The sequence below is a fragment of the Micromys minutus genome (genome assembly GCF_963924665.1).
Source record: "Micromys minutus genome assembly, chromosome: 3".
In the NCBI taxonomy this organism is placed as follows: Eukaryota; Metazoa; Chordata; class Mammalia; order Rodentia; family Muridae; genus Micromys; species Micromys minutus.
Genome location: NC_137972.1, coordinates 31001909 through 31021304, shown reverse-complemented (window position 1 = coordinate 31021304; position 19396 = coordinate 31001909). Strand labels below are relative to the sequence as shown.

The following is a 19396-nucleotide window of genomic DNA, read 5'->3' as shown; positions in this document are numbered from 1 at the left end:
TTGCTATTATGCTCTTTGTCTGTCTGTCTGTCTGTCTGTCTGTCTGTCTGTCTGTCTGTCTCTCTCTCTCTCTCTCTCTCTCTCTCTCTCTCTCTCTCTCACACACACACACACACACAAAACATACACACAACATACACACAGTGGGAAACAGAATTGGCTCACATGGGTATGGAGATTAAATGGGTGAGCCTATAGAACTTTTAGCCTGTGTTTAGAATTTACAAGCAACATGGTGATTGTCTAACACACACACACACACACACACACACACACACACACACACACACACACACACAGTGGGGGGTAGTTCATGCTTTAGACAATGCTAGCAACATTGGGAAGACAATATGCTTTACTTAGTCCACTGATTCAAATGTTAATCTGATTAAAAAACACTTTCACATGTTAAGAAATACTTTAAATAAATAACTAGGCACCTGGTACCCTACTCAAGTTGACATGTGAAATTATCTGTCATGTGTGTGAGTCACATAAAGTAGAAGGGAGTGAGGGTGAGCTGAACAATAGGACATATAAGCTCTTCAAGAAGTGCATACCCTCATGAGGTTCATGATACAGTGGGAAGGAGGAGATACATAGCCTGCATTTTGTGGATTATTTTTCCCACCCTTTATCCCCCCACCCCATGTTTCACCCCCTGTCACTAGATAGGAGAGGAAGAAGGATAAAGAGAGGGAAGAGAGATCCATGACTCTAATTTCTTTCCTGCTGTTTCTTTGAGCATGACTACGACTAACAAACTGAGACCAACAACCACACCTCTTGGGGCTCTAGCATTTATATACCCTCTGAAAAGTCCCCTGAATTTCAAATGCCACATAGTCATGGAAACCATTTGCAGCTGGCTTGAGCACAAGGCAAATTGTGGTCTGTTGCTTCGAACAATCTGAAGCGTCCCCATAACCCCACACCTGGGATTAAAATGAAAACGAATTCTTATACTATTTCTGTGTTTTTTTAAATTGTTTTATTTATATGAGTACACTGTCACTCTCTTCAGACTCACCAGAAAAGGGCATCGGATCTCATTACAGATGGTTGTGAGCCACCACGTGGTTGCTGGGATTTGAACTCAGGACCTCTAGAAGAGCAGTCAGCGCTCTTAACCACTGAGCCATCTCTCCAGCCCTATTTCTGTGTTTTTAAAGAAAACAAAAAAAAATTCCAAAATTGTCACTGAATATCTATCTATCTATCTATCTATCTATCTATCTATCTATCTATCTATCTATTTATCTATGGAAATTTATTTAGTGACAGTAGTTCATGTCTACTTAAAATGACAAGTTGATGGATTTCATATTAGGTTTTCTTTAAATAAATTTTTTATGTGTATGGGTGCTTGGCCTGCATGTGTGTCTATGCACCATGAGCATACAGTGTCAGAAGAGGTCAGAAAAAGGTGTTGGAGCCCCTGGAACTGGAATTACAGATGGTTGTGCACTGCCATGGGTGTTGGGGGACTAAGATCAGCCTGTTCTCTTAGCCACCAGGCCATATCTCCAGGTCCTCATATTAGGCTTAAAGAGAAAAGAAATCACTGTAGGAAGAAGAGATAGGGACCCCAAAGGATGATGGCAGTGTCACTTTGCAGAGGACAGGGGCACAGTGGTGGTAACTAGGAAGTGATAGGCGAGTAACTAGATGGTAGGCAGTGGCCGATATGAATGCTTGTGCAGGCTTTCATATGGCAAAGCTACCCCAATGTTACTGAGTTTCTGTGGAATTGCATCTGAAATGAATTCACTGGCTTGCTTCAAATTATTAGTAAATGGGTGTCACAAGTCAACAAAATCAAATGCTCTTTTCATGATCATGTTTGGGGGCTCAGCGTCTCTGTCTGACAGGCTGTGTGATACACACTTCTGAATTTCCAATGCCTGTTCTACTGCTTGGCATAGAACAAGTGGTGACCGGAAAGCCTCTCCCTCAGCTTTCCAAGCCAAGTGCCCCAGGACGAAAGTCTGTCCTGTGCCATCCCTCAAAGAAAAGGGTGGCTGCTCCTAAGTCACTCAGGCAGGCATGCATTTGAAATGGAGTGGAAGTGTGTCATAGTGAAGGGCATTTCTTCATGTCTAGATTGCTGCTGAAGGCTAGAAACGTGGCCGACAGTGGCAGCAAATGTTGGTATGATTTGTAACCTGCCATGGGAGACAAACCTGGAGTTTCTCAGTGTCGAGAGCCCTGTTTATCTTACATTAAATACATCCCAATCTTTTGAAAATTACTGGCTTAATTGTATAAGCCAGTCATGGAAAGAGACTCTGTGCCATGACTCCAAACATTCTGTTCTGTAGCTACACTATAATTACAAACAAATGCATCCAGTCTTCCCATCATGTGTTCTCCTGAGTTACAGATTTTTTTCCCCCTAAGTTTGATAATCTTGTTATCTTGTAATGCCGCATCATTTAATTATTCCCCAAAATAGAAGTCTTCAGAAAATCTGCTCAAGAAAACTGATTTGTTCCCAACTGAAGTCACAACTGGGTGCTTACTAGGAAATCCATTGTTTTCAGAGCTTTGGGGTTGGTGTTTTTCTTAAGGGGTCTTATCTCCTAGCTAAGGCTTGAAATCCTCCTGGAGATTACTTGAAGGAATTTAATAAACTCAGGGGGAAAGAACTAAGTGCAAATCCTCAGTGGCCTTTAAGCTCAGGACTCTGTCAGGTTGAGCCTGGTTGCCCTCTCTGGTATTAATATCCAGATGTTGATCTGAAGCCAATCCAATAACCTTGTAAACATTTCCTGAGTGTCTGCTTTATGCCAAGCAGTAGAACAGGCATTGGAAATTCAGAAGTGTGTATCACACAGCCTGTCAGACAGAGACGCTGAGCCCCCAAACATGATCATGAAAAGAGCATTTGATTTTGTTGACTTGTGACACCCATTTACTAATAATTTGAAGCAAGCCAGTGAATTTATTTCAGATGCAATTCCACAGAAACTCAGTAACATTGGGGTAGCTTTGCCATAGGAGCCACTAAATGCCATAGGGATGAATCTAGGTTACAGTGAGTGGCATCTAGCCATCCTTCCTCCACACTCGGTTTGAAAAAGGATCATTTCTGTAGTTTCCTAAAAACCATAGCTATTGCACTGGGTTCTGTTCTTCTGTTAATTTTTTTTATCTTCATAGTGCTGTCACTGTATCATTAAATACCACAGCTTGGCAAAACCGAGTGGAGGCAATGAGAAGCCCTCTGTACTGATTTCCTGACACCATCGCTGCTGATCACTTTTTTTTTTTTTCATTTCTCTCAGTCTTTTTGCTATTGCTATGACATCTCGCAGGATTATCTTGAAGGAACAATCTTCTGCCATTTGGGCTACTTTACCAGGTTGTGGTTGAACAATGGTTAATAATATTCTGAGACTTATTTCCCCCACATGTGTTTTCTTACACTTAGTCACATTAAAACTCCTCTGCCACTTTTCTGCCCACGTGAACATCTTGGTTCAGTTTGCCCCTAATTAGCTTGGCATTTTAATCCCTGAAAATGCTGAATGCCATCTGCAAACTTGGCAGTTTCCCCATGCACTCTTCCAGATCCTTTATACGAATGTTGACTGAGCTGTCAGTCCACTTGCTCTATCTAAACAGTGCCTTCCCTGCTGTGTTGGATCCAATGACTCAATCACGGAATTAATGATACGAAACCAACCCCTAAGCATTGCATTCACCCAGGCCTGTGCCAGTGTCTTCCTGTTCTTAATTCCTTAGTCCTAAATCAAATGTTCGCAACAGGCATTCGCCTAAGTACTGAGAGAAATTCATTCTATCCAAATTCAAATTTGAGTTAATAATCTCTTCAGAGCCTGACTATCTCATCTCGAGATCTCTGTTCCAGGACGTTTGAGTGGAGCCCCGTATCCCTTTCTTTCATTGAGTCCTGTTTTTCAGTGCCAATGTCACATCCCAGGTAGTCTCTCAAGTTTCCAGGCCTCAAACAAGTGACTGAGCCATCAGGTGAGTGTGTGCAGTAACCGGGTGTCAGAAGAACAGCACGCTCTGAGATCCGGTATAGTATGGGCTCCCTGATACCCTTATCTCTGCTTCCTTCCCTTCAGTCTCGACATGGTTTCTCGGATCTTGGCCTCACCTGACTATGTCACCTTACTACTTAAACTCTTGGAGAGTGTTTTTGAAAGTAATTGGGAAAACTTGAACATAGACTCAGTAAAGATATTAATAAAATTTTTCACTTTGTTCATGAGATGAAACCTGAAACCTGGTTGACCTATGACCTTATGGTCTTATAGCTAAAAAGATTGCCATTAATCTAGAGTTGAAAGTCATGAAAAACAAAGAGAAGATTGCATGTTCTCAGAGCAGAAAAAGCAGAGGGATGGTTTTTGGTTCAGATGATAAAAAAGCTGTGAAAATGTACAGTGGGGCATTTACACAGCTCAGAGACTGTACATAATGTGATTAAATTGTATGGTTAACATGGAAAGTTTACGTATATATTATGATACTATAAAGTTAAATTATCTACCAGCTAAAGGTAATACTGAAGAATGGCCGGGACAAATGAGCTCTGGGATTTTCTTTAAATATTCAAGTCAGGCGTGGTGGTACACACTGTTAATCCTGGCACATAGTGGAGGCAGGAAGCCCAAAAGTTCAATGTCAGCCTGAGCTATCTCAGACGATGTCTACCAACAAGCAGATAAGCCACAGTCCCAGGAACAGATATGTGGAGGCCTGACAAAATAGTGATGAGTTTTGAGGCTACAATTTTCTGCAGGAAAAAAAAAAAAAAAAAAGAAAGAAAGAAAATATATTTTATTCGGGGTTGGAGAGATGGCTCAGTAGTCAAGAGCACTTGTTACTCTTGCAGAGGGTAGATCTTCGGTTCCTAGCACCCACATCAGGCTGTTCACAACTGCCACAGATCCTGGGGGTTCAATTTCCTTTCTGGCTTTTTTCGATACTGTGTATACCACATATTCAAAAGCATGTGTAAGAGCATGTGTGCACATGCACACACACACACACACACACACACACACACACACACCACACACACACACACACACACACACTTCTAGCTGGCTTTTAAGTCTCACATATTAGCCTGACATATGAGGACCCATTTTTCTGCTAAGCCAAAGTGAGCTGTACTCTTGCAGTATCTGGAGCATTCCTCAAACCTTTGCCTTCACATTTCAGTTTGTGTCTTCCTTAGGTTTACCGTACAGGCTCTGGAGCCTTTCCCTACTTCTCTAATGGTGGAACCGAAACTGCTCTTTGATTTGAGTTTCCATGGTGCCTGCTTGTGCTTTTGTGGCTTATTTCCTGCACCACCATTTTGATGGCTGTTTTTGCCTCCTCACTAATGTGTGAAAGGAAACTTATGTAAGGAACCTTAGCAATCACTCATTGATATTGGTCTTCTGTGGACAGTTTATCTGCTAATATCCCAATATTCCCACCCGTACTCACCACTGGCTATTTTTGCTTAATTTACTGACATGCCACAGCACTACCCCCTACCATGCCTGTTTTTGGTTTTGTTTTTTATTTTCATTTTTGTTTTGTTTTGTTTTGTGTGGCTGTTGCAAAGTGTTATTTCTTTAGGGAGAGCTCTCTGAAGTTGTGTATGTTTTAGAAGAAACAATTAATGGCTGGGTGGGTAAAGGTGCTTGCTATCAAACACAAGTCGGATCCTCAGAAATCCAAGGTGGAAGGTCAGAACTGACTCAGCTGGTTGACCTCTGACCTATTATGCATGCTGTGAACATGTGACTCCCCCACCTCAACCCCAGCCCAATAAATAAAACTAAAGAAAGGAAGAAATATTTAAAACAAACAACAAAATCCCAATGCTACTCTTTTGTTGTGCTAGGGACTGAGCCCAGGGCCTTGACCATGTCAGATAGGAGTTGCACCCTCCTCAAGCTCTCAACCAGGAGGAACGGGGAGTGGCGAGTCACTAAGCAGTAAACAAAAATTGCAAGGCACAACTCTCCAGTAGGTGGCAGCAGGAACTCACAAACTCAATAGATCATGCTGGATTTTACCTTTTTACCCTCAACCCCCCCCCCCCCCCCCGTGTGTGTGTGTGTGTGTGTGTGTGTGTGTGTGTGTGTGTGTGTGTGTGTGTAAACAGGAATCCTGTTTCTCCAGTTTTTCAAATTCTTTTTTAAAGCTTGCACTGCTTGGTCAAAAGAACAAGTCACTGAGAGGCAGAGACATGCACTTTTTAGAGATAAATGTCTAGACCAGTGCTAGGCATCTATTAAATCCTTGACTATTTCCAAAGCTTTAGGAGATTTTCTCTGAGCCTTCTGGAGCCTACCAATGCCTCGTTAGCAGCTCTTTTCAGTTTGAAATGTGGTCCTTGTGCAAATGTCAGTCCTCTGGGGAGGATTCAGATTAGGCTACATTTTTACCCCTATAGATAGAGTTTGAAAGCATGTTTTCTTGTGTGGAGGTGTAGAGACAAAAGAACATGACAGCCTGGCATTGGCACGTGAGGAGAGACATGTAGTCCTTTCAGTTGTGACAATGGCTTCTGGTTTTCTATGTCAGCCATCCACATACCAGAACTCCCAACATCTCCAGTGAGTAGGCAGTTCCTGATTGTGGGCCCTCTAAGTGAGAGATGGATGAAGGATTTGGACATTTAAGAGACGGTGATTATAATTATACAGGCCTAAGTTCAGAACATGCAGTCATACAACAGAACAGAGTAAATATTTTAAATCCAAAAGATTCTGGAAAATCCAGGATTTACACAAGAAATGGTCTGAAGTGATAGTGTGTATGCAGGGCAGGCATCCAACTATTAGACAACTGCCTTTGAAAGGTGGTATTAGATGATCCTACGTTGAGCCAAGTGTCATGAGCAGACAATGCATATGGTGATAGTCCAGAAGATGAGGAAATCACATTGGTTACATTAATATAAACAATATTTGCTGTGTTTTCTAACTGTAATTCACATTTCCATAGGATTTCAGAGCTTCCAAAACACTTTCATTAGATTCCATTTCCTTTTTAAAATTTATTTTTATGAGTATATATTAGTTATGTGTAATAATGAGTTTTGGTATGAAACTTCCACACCTATACATATATGTTCTGACTATATTCACACACACACACACACACACACACACACACACACACACACACACACATACACATATCCATAACCATCTCTTGTCTCACTTCCATACCCATAATTCTCATCATAGCATATACACACCAGATATTATCAAATATGATAAAATACATAAAGCATTTAGTGTTTGGTTCTTTGCAAGTCTTTTCTGTTAATTATTAAATTTGCCATTAGCTCACCCACCCACATTTGTTTTGTTCTCTTGTTTTGAGAAAAAGTCTTAATATGTCGCCCAGGTTGATCTCAAACTTTTGGGTTCAAGCCATCTTCCCCCTCCCCCATTATGCACCACTAAAGATATTCTTTTCCTTGAATAACAAGAGTTATATCTAGATGCCCCCGCTCGTTTTAGTAATAAGGGGAGATGGTTTATTACCTGGTCCATTAAGGAAGCTGCAATCCATTAAACTCCCATGGATCCTCAGCTGCTAGGCTTATTAAGAAAATGTTACAATGGGGGGAAATTGACAACACAGGCAGCACAGATATTTTTAGTTTGTGCTGCAAGGGTGCACATCTTAGGTTCTGTTTAGGATGGAGCACAAGGGTACGAATCTGGAGAAAATTCATGCTCAGTGCTTACTCTGTTGCCATCTTATGTAAGGGATAGTATGGGGAAACCAAGGCAGGTGAAATACATTTCCCAAATGTTCAAACAGGAAGAAGTATGATGTAATCTTTTCTTTGGGTGGGAAGCAGTTTGATAATTCTGTAAGAAGCTGTAATTGCGTCAGGAATTCTACAAAAATTATTTCTCATGTCCACATATTAAAATGTAAACCATGTAGCACCAGTGAAGCAAAGCCAAGAATATGGAGATATACTCACCAGTAAACACCCATTAAGCCACCATGTAGAGAGCATTTCATGAAGCTGTTACAGGGATCACACTGCTGTGTGTTACAAAGCCTATCACTGAGACACACTCTGGAGAAAAAATTAAGGCCCAAAAAGTTCTTGTAGCTCCAAGATGCCATATGTGTGTATTTAGAGCACACAGTCATGTTTACACACCCACCCCACTGGGAAGGCATGCAGGCAAATGGTAATGGGATTGATTGTATGTATTAAGAGATGAATAAAAAATGGACCATTTACATTTCTATCCTTTTATGTTGTTTTGAATATAGATTGATTGAATAATTTAGCAATATAAACAACTTTGTTACTATTTGCTTAAATGTAGGATCCTTCCCAAAGGTCACACAGCCAGGAAAGGATGCAGCCAGCACTCACACTCCAGACCAAGACTGCAGAGCGTCTGGATCCTAAAACACTGCTTCCTGCTAGTGCCCCCATAAGCTCAGGGGGTGTTTCTGTCGTTTGCTAGCAAGTTATGGAACTTATTCCATGAAGTTTTTTCTAGAGCACTAATCAAAATGTCCAAGGGCCAGTTGTTTCAAGAATGTGTTCATCCTCTAGAGGAGGGATTTGTGCCTTGCCTGTTGCCATCTTGGCTCTTTTATGATGATAATACTGTGGCTCAGCCAGGAAAAATCTGTGACCCTGGACCATGAAACACAAACTAAGATTTACAACAGGACAAATTACCTTAAGGAAAAGGCATTAGGATAGCTTGGGAGGTTGGGGTGGAGGAAAGGCATGAAAACAGTCCCATTAGCCAATTTGGTCAATGGGCAGGTGCAGGAAGAGGCAGATAAACCCAGCCAAAATCTATAAATATACCCCAGTATCCCTGTTTAAAACCCACAAAATAAATGAGCAAGTTAGAAAACTTGGCAGCAGGTAGCATCTAGAGGCAAACTCTCAGTTCTCAGCTTAACTCGGTGTTTTCTGTGAGTTGGCATGCTGTTCAACTGTTTGGGGGTTTCTGTTTCCCCAGCAGTTCAATGGACAGGAAGTATTCTCTTTCTTGATTCCATCACAGAATTGTGAGAAACTAGTATGTCAAAGAACGCACTTTGAAAATGCCAATATTCACACGGAATGAAGGGTTATTGATAAGGTCTCTGAGGCTAAACTTACAGAAAAGCTATTTGAGACACGAAGGGAGAAAGAAACATCGAGAAAGAATTTGAGATAGCAGTGCAGGCATACAACCAAAGAAAAACCTTCTTGTTGATCATTTATTTTAGTTTGTCCTTGCTATGATTATAAGTAAAGATTGACAGAGTCCAGTATCTGCAGAGCAGTGACAGAGACATGCATAGACAGGACTGTCAAGAGTGTGGCATGTGCTACAGGGCATGCTGGGCTGTGAATGTTGATCAGGGTCGTGGAAGCAAGCTGATGTAAAACTTAGGAAGGAATTAGGGCAGAGGTGGGGGTTGGACTTAGTGATCCAGTTCCAGGATGGCCCAGTGCCTCAGAGGAGCAATTTCAGGGTGGCCAGGGACTTGGATAGCACAAATGACAACTTCCTAGAACGGCCTGTTCCAGAATCCATAGAGCGAAGGAAATAGCCTGGCCTCATCCTGAGTAAGTTGACAGGAACCAGGAAAGGAAGTATTTGTGGTGGGACAAGTGCTTATAGCATCATTAAGTTTCTTCTGAGTAGAAGAAAAAACTGGGGGAGAAATGTGCAGCACATGTGGTAAGTCAGTTTCCATGGTGTGGGAGAACAGGAAGACATAACAGCAGGGAAGGTGGTGCTATGGGGCATGGGGCCCTGTACTCAGTGTCCTGTGTGACTGTGCCACTAACTGCCAGTGACCTTGGAAATGTCATTTTCTTCCTTTGAATTGTTGTTGCTGTTGTTGTTTCAAAGAGTTGTCTCCCTGTCCGGTCAGTCATTATGAGGATTAAATATTCTTACAAGCAACTAGCATACAACTCGTAGAACACAATGCAAAATAAAATATTGGTATATTCCTTTATTTTGAGAAGAGATTCAGAAAAACCTCCAATGAAACAAGCCAGTTGAAAATGTAGAACATACGGGGAAAGCAGGCATTATTTAGCCTTCTAGGTGTGGGTACCCAGGCCCTTTATGAACCGAGAACGAAGCCCAAATAGCAGAGAAGGAAAATCCTACAGAGGGAAGGAAGATTAGAGGCAGGCAGGATGGAATATAACTGTGTGAAAGAATGTGGTCTCCTCATACAGGCCTGATGCCATTAATGCATAAGATGAAGTTCCTTTCAACCCTGGCATATTGGGAAGACACTGGACTGCATAACTCAGCACCACTTGTTTTCCCAAGTGTCTATGATACAGACAAAGTTTTATGCTCAGTTGTTTTTCTTGGTTGTCAGCTCTTCTGGTGTTTTTATGAAGAAATCAAGAGGAAGGGACACTGATTTATGAGTTTATCTGAATACCATGAGGAGTCATTTCATTGATATTTTTAAAAAGATACATCATGTTTGGCTCTAGCCTAGGTCTCTGGGATATCCAGTCTCTGGTCTTGGCCATTCAAGCAATGTCAGATGCGTGCTTTCTCTCATGGAGTGGGCCTTAAATTAAATTAGACATTGGTTGGCCACTCCCACAAGTTCAGTGTGATGATTGCTCCAGCATATCTTGCAGGCAGGACAGATTGTAGGTCAAAGGTTTCGTGGTCCAGTTGGTGTCCATGTTTCAGTCACCCACCAAAGAGACTAGAACATGTGAGTGAACAATAGCTGTGTGGATCTTGTCCTCTGCAATGAGACCTCACTGTTTATAGAGAGTAACCGTCTCTCCTGCATCCACCTGGTTATTTGGAGATCTACCCCCTCAGCCAACAAGTCAGCCTAATGCAATCCTGTCCATATAGAAGTCCACAGGTTGAAGACAGTATAAGTAGAGTGAAACATGGGTAAGAATACAAGGACACATCAGAGGTGTGTAAGATTGACCCAGTCTCTCTCTGTGTGTCCATGTGTGTGTGTGTGTGTGTGTGTGTGTGTGTGTGTGTGTGTGTGCATGTGTGTAATATAGGAGATTAGATCATACAAAGACAAACGGTTGAAGGTGAAAGGGTACTGTAGATTGTTTTGCAGGTGGGTAAATTGGTGCTAAAACAAATGAAGTGGCTTGCTTAGGACTTTATGACAGTCAGCAGCAAATCAGTAGCAAATCAAGAACCAGAACCCAATCCCTTGACTCTCAGTCTGGGGTCTATCTGCTATAGTCCTCTGATTGAGGAGATTGCATGTCTGAGTTCACACACTTGCACAAAACTAATTTGTGTGCCCCTCTTCTCTTTCTCTAGGGCCAAGTGCTTTCGAGGCAAAAAAGTCCTTGGAGATTATGACATCAAGGTGGAACAGGTAATCAGCATGAAGCCTCACATGCTCTCTGTCATACTAGAGTGAGCCATTTCTTACTGTCCAATGTCCCCAGTGGGTTCTTAAATGTGCATCTTCTGTCACAGGGCTTTTCATTTCCTTGATGTTGGTTCAGAGTAAACAATATGATTTTCAATGGTCTCTTGCAGTGCAGGGTTCCTAAGCTGAGGAGGCATTGGAGAAGTGCCTTCCTAGGCTACTGATGCTGTTGATGGCAGGGTGATTCTGGGCAAGCATGTGTCTTAGTTTCATTGTCTGCCTACTCTGACCTTGGGGCTACACTTCAGAGGGAACCTCAAAAAGAACATCATCTTGTTTTTATAGGGAACTTGAAAGGCTGTTGTTTGTTTGTTTGTTTACCTTCCTCTGCCTCTTGCTCCACATAATAGAAAATTAGGTCCTTTGTGGGGAGGAGATGTCCTGTTTAAATACTATATTTTCTATGTGATAGTAGGTTATTTATTCTTTGTGTGTTAGAATTGACAGAATAGTAGGAGACTTTCCTACCTATTACTACTGTTGTTTGTTTGTTTTTACAACATTAGCTCACTAAATGGCCCGGCTATTCTGGAATTTGATTTAGATTTAGAGAGATCAGCCTACCTCTGCCCCCCAGAAAGCAAGGATGAAGGGGGTATACAACCATGTCCAGCCTATTGTCCATTCTTAAAACAACTTGCTAGGTATTCTGGATTGATAAAAACCACCCCTGTGTTGTAGACTAAAGAAGTAGAAAGCCAGGCAGGGCAAGTACCTCAGATAACCTGCTGTCAGGGACAGAGGAGACAGAAACCCAGTAGCCTAACCCAGAACTCAGTGCTTAAGGCAGAGACAAAGAAAGGAGATGCTTGTCCTGGTCACACCGTTTCTGTAGCGAGGTTCAGGGGATGCTGAGCTGGGAATCAGAAGACACAGTGAGAGGTTTTGTTTGTTCAGAAAAGTCATGTAACTCAGTCTTCTCCTTTATGATAGATGGGGAGAGTTCTCTCTAGCACCTGACTCAAAGGGATTTCTTGAGTCCTGGACAAAATTTAATGGTTGTGAAAACATAGAAACTAAATAGATGCTCGGTCTAGGGCTGCTGCTGCATGCAGGACCGAGACTCACTGTGTACTGTTACTCCGCAGGCAGAATTTTCAGAGCTTAACTTGGTGGCCCATGCAGATGGAACCTATGCGATGGACATGCAGGTACTCCGGAATGGCACAAAGGTTGTCCGGTAAGGGCCTTTCTGTTCTTGGGGTTGCTGTCTCTTCTTACTTGATGTGGTTTTAAGTCGGCTTGAGACAGTTGCACGATGTATTACATGGAAGTGCTAGAGAAGGCAGCTTTTAGTTTAGCATTAGAGAAAGCAGCCTCAAGTTCCACAGACTCACTTAAGAGGTAACTGGAATATGTTAGGATGGCTACCTACCCTCAAGTCAGGGTGGGTTTGTGCTTTTATCTCTCCAAATAGTATCCCTGGAAAACAGGTCCCATTGCTTTTTAAAACATTTTAAAATACCCAACCTTCCTATTTATGCTGATTTGCTTAGATTCACTCAGAGTTGATGGCAAAGCCCTATACTGAATGCTTGTTCTTTGATGCACATCCCTGTATCCTTTCTTTATCCCTCATTCCCAACAACTCAGGTGTCAGACAGGAAAATCTACTATTGAAATAGACATTGTAGAAGGGAGAAAGTGACCAGGTCCTGAGCATGTCCACACCAGGCGGTATCCTGAGCACCTTGGTCCGAGAAGTTCTTTCAGGGAGGGAATGAGAATTCCAGATGGGAGAAATGACTTCCATTTATCCAGAAACTTAAGATTGCTTTAGATTGTCAGAAATAAGTTCCAGGAGTGAATAACATTATTCTTACCTCACCTCAGTCATAGGACCCTGGACCCCTAGGAGTCCAGTGTCCAATAGAAACTGTCAGGAAAGACCAGGCTGAGTATGTCTGAGACCTAACAATAGGAAAGTGGGCTTGCCTGTTCTGGACTCTGAAGAACATAAGTAAAGCAGATGCTCATTCAGGTGTGAAGTAAACTTAGGTAGAACCACAACAGGTAGACAGAATTCTCCATCCATGGGCTGAATGTGTCATGGAGATGCAATCACAAGCAGGTAATGCGTCACAGAGACGTACACATAGGCAGGTGGTGACAGAAGGAACAGCAGCAGGACACCAGGGCAGGTGCCAACAGGGAACTTGAATGATTCTCATAACTGAGATAAAAGGTTGGGATTTGCTGTCAGGGATGCAGCTTGGATTCAGTGTCTGACAGGAAAGGCCTAATTAGGGGTATCGGGGCCTCGGATCAGATCAGAATACCCTAAGCAGATGTTATACCATCTTGGTAGTACGTTTTTGAATGACTGAGGAAAGAGCCTCTAACCTTCACTACTAGAGCCGATCTCTGAGCTGGGTTGGGTTGGATCTGTAGGTGGGGGTTGGATGGGTGCCTGGGCAAAGGACCAGGTAGGTCATTGTACACGGTGTCAAATGCTGAGCTGCAGAACCTTGGCAGATGCTGCCACAGACTGTCTCTCTGGGAAGATCTCTAATGCTAGGGCATGAAGACAGGCAACCTAGTCCTCTAAAGCAGCTATAGCAGGAGCTTTGCTGGCTAGAGGTGAAACCAGGAGAGCTTTCCTAGGCATGGGAACATTCCGTACTCTCAGTGTTTCCTGCAGCCCCGTTGCTCAACCTCAGTTCTGCGAAAAATATTTGCACCCCTCCCTAGCGTCCGTTTTGGAAGAATAACATTGGGAAGTTTGGCATCTGCCCTCAGCCAGCCTAGCTTCTTGCTCTCCTGGGGCCTGATGAGGGAAGGCATTGCCTATTTTAAGGAGCAGCTTTAAGGAGTTGAATAGTACATTAAGACCACAGATCTGGTAGTAGTGTGGTTTTCCAGGACCTGAATGGAGCTCAGCTCTGGAACCACAAGCAATTCAGGTTTCCATAGTACTCCATGAGGATGGAGAGAAATCCCTTTTGCTTAAGGTCTATGGATCTAAAACTGTCCTTTCCCCGTCTTTGAGTATTTGTATGCTAGAAAAAGACAGCAGTTAGTCCGAAGAAATAGGAGAGATTCAGAAACATAGTCCTCAGATCTTTGGAAAGTATAGTGTTACTTCATTACCCACCAAAGAGGAATAATAACAACACAAGGGTCATGGACTGGGTGGTCACTGATATCTCTTCTCTGTCTTGGGCTTTGAAAATATGTTACTTGAGGTGCTGGTTAATGGAAACTTGACTCTGCGTTCTTACCAGGTCCTTCAGACCAGACTTCGTGCTCATCCGACAGCATGCATTTGGCATGGCGGAGAATGAAGACTTCCGCCACCTGGTCATTGGCATGCAGTATGCAGGCCTCCCCAGCATCAACTCACTGGAGTCCATTTACAACTTCTGTGACAAGCCATGGGTGGTAAGCACCCCTCGCCCCGAGTACCCTAGCACTCCAATAGTAGCACGGACTGAGAAGATCTGAGAGGCTTGTCAGCTGGGAGTCTGAATGGGGCAGGGCATCACAGTAGCATATTACCAGATGCCATGGGTGCCCGATTTTACTAGAGTAGATCTTTGACCTCTCCACCATGCTGTACAAAGATCCTGCGATGGAAACCTTTCATGTCTGTAGGTCGTTTCTTGACCAGGGGCTGCAGTGATAAAAGTGTCTGCCTCTTGCCTCTTAAAGTGGGTAAACTGTTGGAAAGGCCTAGAGCCAGTAGAGAAATTCACCCCCAAACGGTATCAGAGACAGTTCTACCAGTGCTTCAGCAACCTCGAAGTCAGACTCTTTCACACACACATGAATCAGACAGCAAATGTGAGTTGGTCGTTTCCTTTGAGGTTGTCAAGTCCTAACCCTTCATGGGAGAAAGAAGAAAATGAGGAGCATAAACCCTCTTTGTGTGTGGTGCCACCTGGGATTATTCTATGTACTTTCATTTGATCTTCCCGATAAGCTTACCAGGGAGGTATTATTTTCACTTTGTACAGAGAAGTAAGACCCAGGAAGGATCAAGTCTCTTGCCAAACTTACAGAGTCAGTATTTCTGTAAATCTCACTGCCTCTCACACGAAGTGGAGAAGAGCTGGCTTGGCCCCCTCTTCCATGGTCAGTCTAGAAACCTTGGAGGGCTGCGGAAACTTTTAGGCTGAGAAAGTACTGAAAGAATGAGGCATGAGGCACTGGGATGCCTGGGTGCTCCCCTCGGCTAGCTCTGCTGCCCCAGGCTGGCCTCGCGGAAGGAAATGCTCGCCTCTAATCGTATCCTCTTCATCTTGTTTTTCAAAAATCAAATTTCACACATGCTGGATTGCCAAGGTTCACCAGGCTTATTGTGACATTTTATAACCTTAAACCTCTGCGCTCTGGGAGCTGGAGGGGTATTCTGTAACTACACAGGCTCACCAACTCTGTTCTTGACTTTGTTGCTTTTCTATGGTCAAATGGGCAGCTTTCCTGCTCTCTGATGTCAGAGAGACCTTCCAGTGTAGGAGGGAGAGGTGTGGACAAGGTCTGAGAGCTGCTGTGGTTAGGGAGGGGTTGGGCTCCTGAGCTCACATGCAGCTTTTCCCTGTGTGTGGCCTGTGACATCTGGAATTCTACTGTTCTGCAAGAACAGGCTAAAAGGGTGGTGTGATTTGAGTGTGCTGCCTATCGCAGAAAACACATATGAGGTATCTATCAAATATTTTTCTGGGAACTGCCCATTTCTCCCCAGCTACATGACCTTCCTCCTGAAATATGCTCTAACCCACCCCATCTTCACTTCCTGTCAGAATTTGGTTTTCTCATAGCTATGCAGGGTGACACCACTGGTATCAGCTTTAACTGAGTGATTTAATGATGTAACCCTGTGAGAAACCACCTCATGTGTCTACAAACTGTAATTAATACTATATATGCCTTACTTCACCAATGTGATTATTATAGTTTCCTGACATTGAGACCTCCCAAAGAAAATGGTCCTGTGCTTCTTTTCCTAAACTGTGGCAGAGGCTAGAGAAGGGAGGAACAAAGAGATCCCTCATGGGATCTGGGATCTGGTGAGGGGTCACATTCTCATCCATTCACAGTCCCAGCACATTGCCTTTGGCCTTACATGGGAACAACAGGGCTTGTTGGCCACACACCAAGTTCTCCCTGTAGTCTCCCTGAAGCTGCCACACACACACACACACACACACACACACACACACACACACACACACATACACACACACACACACACACACACACACACACACACACACACACACACACACGACGTTTTACATGTTCTCAGCCTGTCAGTAGAAGTGTACACATCTAATGACAGTAAGTGGGGTGCCCCTCTAATATAACATTGGCTCGTGTTTCCCAAATGTCTTAGTGTAGGTGCTCTTGATGTGAGAAGTGGTATCCAGTGGGCTAGAGTGCTGTGCCCTGCACTAGAAAGACTCTGAGCAATGACTCACTGTATCCAAAACTGCCCTGGCCAGCCATGGCTTCTCAGATTCTGTCAGCGAAAACAACGGTCCAGAGAAAGCAAGAATGCCACCATCCCTGATTGCTCCAGATGTATCTGTATTCTGGGCTCCTTAGAGATTGATGGACCTGGGTTTAACTAAAGCATTTAATGTCTAAGAAAGACAATGATAGCACATTATTCAAATAGAATCTGAAACCCCATTTCTTCAATGAATTCTTTCTTGAGTCATTAGGTAGGTAGTTTAAATAAGCATCTTTCTATTCACTGCCAATATCACACCAACTCTCAGATTCATTTTTTTGGTCGGCATAGAGGAAATAGCCCTTATCAGATATTACCTTTGTTTAATTGGTAACTGTGTACTTGCGACTTAATCTAAGTTTCCAGGGAGTTAGAGATTTGATGCCAAACCTACTACATTAATCAGATAGGGAATGGAGTGGGGAGGGTAGAGTGAGTTCTCAGGGACCCAACTGAAGCCTGGGAACTGGCTGTCATTTTAGTCTTGGCTGTCCCAGGGCCCTGGGAGTCTGCCGGAGGCCTTCCTGGCATCTGTGTGGTTGTCTGTGTAACTCACCCACACATAGGGAAGATAGGACTCCACGTCTTGGTGCCATGCCAGAGTGTGGGCTGCAGCAGGACAGAGGTCTTTAGGCAGAGCTGGCATCAGATCCCTGGGGATGCTGGAGAACCTTAAATGCCTGGGCAGAAAAGGACCTGCCAGGTCCAGGTGGGTAGGTAGGTCTGAAGGGCAAGTGAAGTAGGAAGAGTTGTAAAATGAAGGAAAGGGTTGAGGGTCACTTTGGACAGTCAGAACAAACTGAAGGAGCCATGGATGGGAAGTAAAAGGCAATGAAGGATGCAGTGCGTGAGGTATAAAGGAACCTGGGCATTCTCCCAGTATGGCCTCATTACCACATGTGCTCTGAGGCTTCAGCCACAGTCTCCTCATGTGTAAAACAGGAGATCTGGTATGGAACCTGTCTGGTCTCTCTCAACAATAATGTGATGGAGACTGAGTCCTAAAGGAAGTCTTAGAACCCTAAGGTTACTAGTTACATATCACTGAAGGCTGCAGCTCCCAAAGGCCCACGTTTCCCTTTTAATAGACTTTTTAATAGACTCTTCACCAAGAAAGCACTGGGATCTGATGTTTGGGGGGGGAAATGCAATAAAAAATGTCCTTCCTGATGCATAGTATGGGAAGCAGATGGGACTGAGCCTTCTCTGCTCATATCTAAACAGGGAGCTGAGAAAGGACAGGGCCTTTGACCAAAGGCTACTATTGAGTTAAGAGGGAATCAGAAGACTGTTTTGTAATGACCTTCCTGCTCAGCACACACACTAACACCCTTACAGAGAATGGGACTCAAGCTTTGAAAGAAGAACCTAGCTTTTCTGTCTCTGAGTAGAGGACAGGTTTGATCCAACAACTTTCCCTTGTGGCTGACCAAACTATTAGTGGTTTGGAGCCTGAACCGATGAGTAAAGATGCTGGATTGCCCTGCTGCCCATGTACTGGGGTTGGCATTGTGGGATAGAGGTAGACTGGCTTGGAAAGTCCTCTGCTTCCTGTGAGAAGAGCATTGCCTCTGTAGAACTGGAAGAATAGAGACTCCAAGGATGGAATGAAGGATCTGGAGTGTGCCCTCAGGCCTCTGACCTCTCTGTTCTTAGTCCCCCTACCCCCAGAGGTCAAGAAGTATTGGATGTATATCAGAAGCCTTCCAGCCCCAATGCTGAATATTTGAACCTAGCCTTTTCTCATTTTACCATATATAAATAGGTCAAGCGAGGCCAGTTCATATAAATGCAGTAAGTCAGTGCCAGGAAAATGATCTGTATGTCTTACCACTGACGGTCTTCCTGAAGAACGGCCTCATTCATGACACCTCTTTCTCTGCCTGGTGTGTCACCTCTTCAGTTTTATTCTCTGTCACTCAGAAGGGTATGTGTTTGGAGTTAGAGACTCCGGTTTCAATCTTTGCCTCACATCTTTTCAGTTCTATTATTTTTTTTTTCCCCGAAAGACAAGATTTTACCATGTAGCCTAACACAATGGCCTGAAGCTCACTTGTAGCTGAGGCCACATCAGCCTCCTGCCTCCACTGAGGATTGTGATTATGTGTATGTACTGCTTTCCCTGCTCTAGTTCTGTGAGTCCAGTGAAGGTCCCTACCTTCTCTCATCCTTGTCAACTTGAAAAGAGATTAGGTGGAAACCATTAACAAAAGTAGGCTCTCAGATACTAGCTTTCTCTTTCTCTTCCTCAACTAAGGTATACATCCTTGAAGAGGAATTGCATGTACCTTTCCTTTGTATATCAGTGCATTTAACACAGTGCCTTACTATAGAGGAAATGCTCTACTTATTTGATGAATTGATGTTTTGTCTGTTCTAGAAGTTGAGGATGCATTGAAATTCTTTCTTGTCTTTTGCAGTTTTCTCAGATGGTGGCCATCTTCAAGACACTGGGAGGGGAGAAATTCCCACTCATTGAGCAGACATACTACCCCAATCACCGAGAGATGGTAG

The 19396-nt window shown here is 43.4% G+C and overlaps 1 protein-coding gene across 2 annotated transcripts in view; it reads left to right on the top strand.

Annotated features, from left to right (window-relative positions):
• SYN2 (synapsin II) overlaps positions 1–19396 on the top strand; it is a gene marked incomplete at both ends in the record, with an annotated part of 143272 nt that overhangs the window by 85349 nt on the left and 38527 nt on the right. Inside the window, 4 exons of one of the 2 annotated variants that reach the window (XM_080914650.1) lie at positions 11313–11370; positions 12516–12607; positions 14652–14808; positions 19303–19392. In XM_080914650.1, coding sequence (XP_080770776.1) covers positions 11313–11370; positions 12516–12607; positions 14652–14808; positions 19303–19392 — 397 coding nt within the window. Of the gene's footprint in view, positions 1–9983; positions 14379–14651; positions 14809–19302; positions 19393–19396 lie in introns of those variants that run through there. The other variant, XM_080914651.1, reaches the window with a different exon arrangement.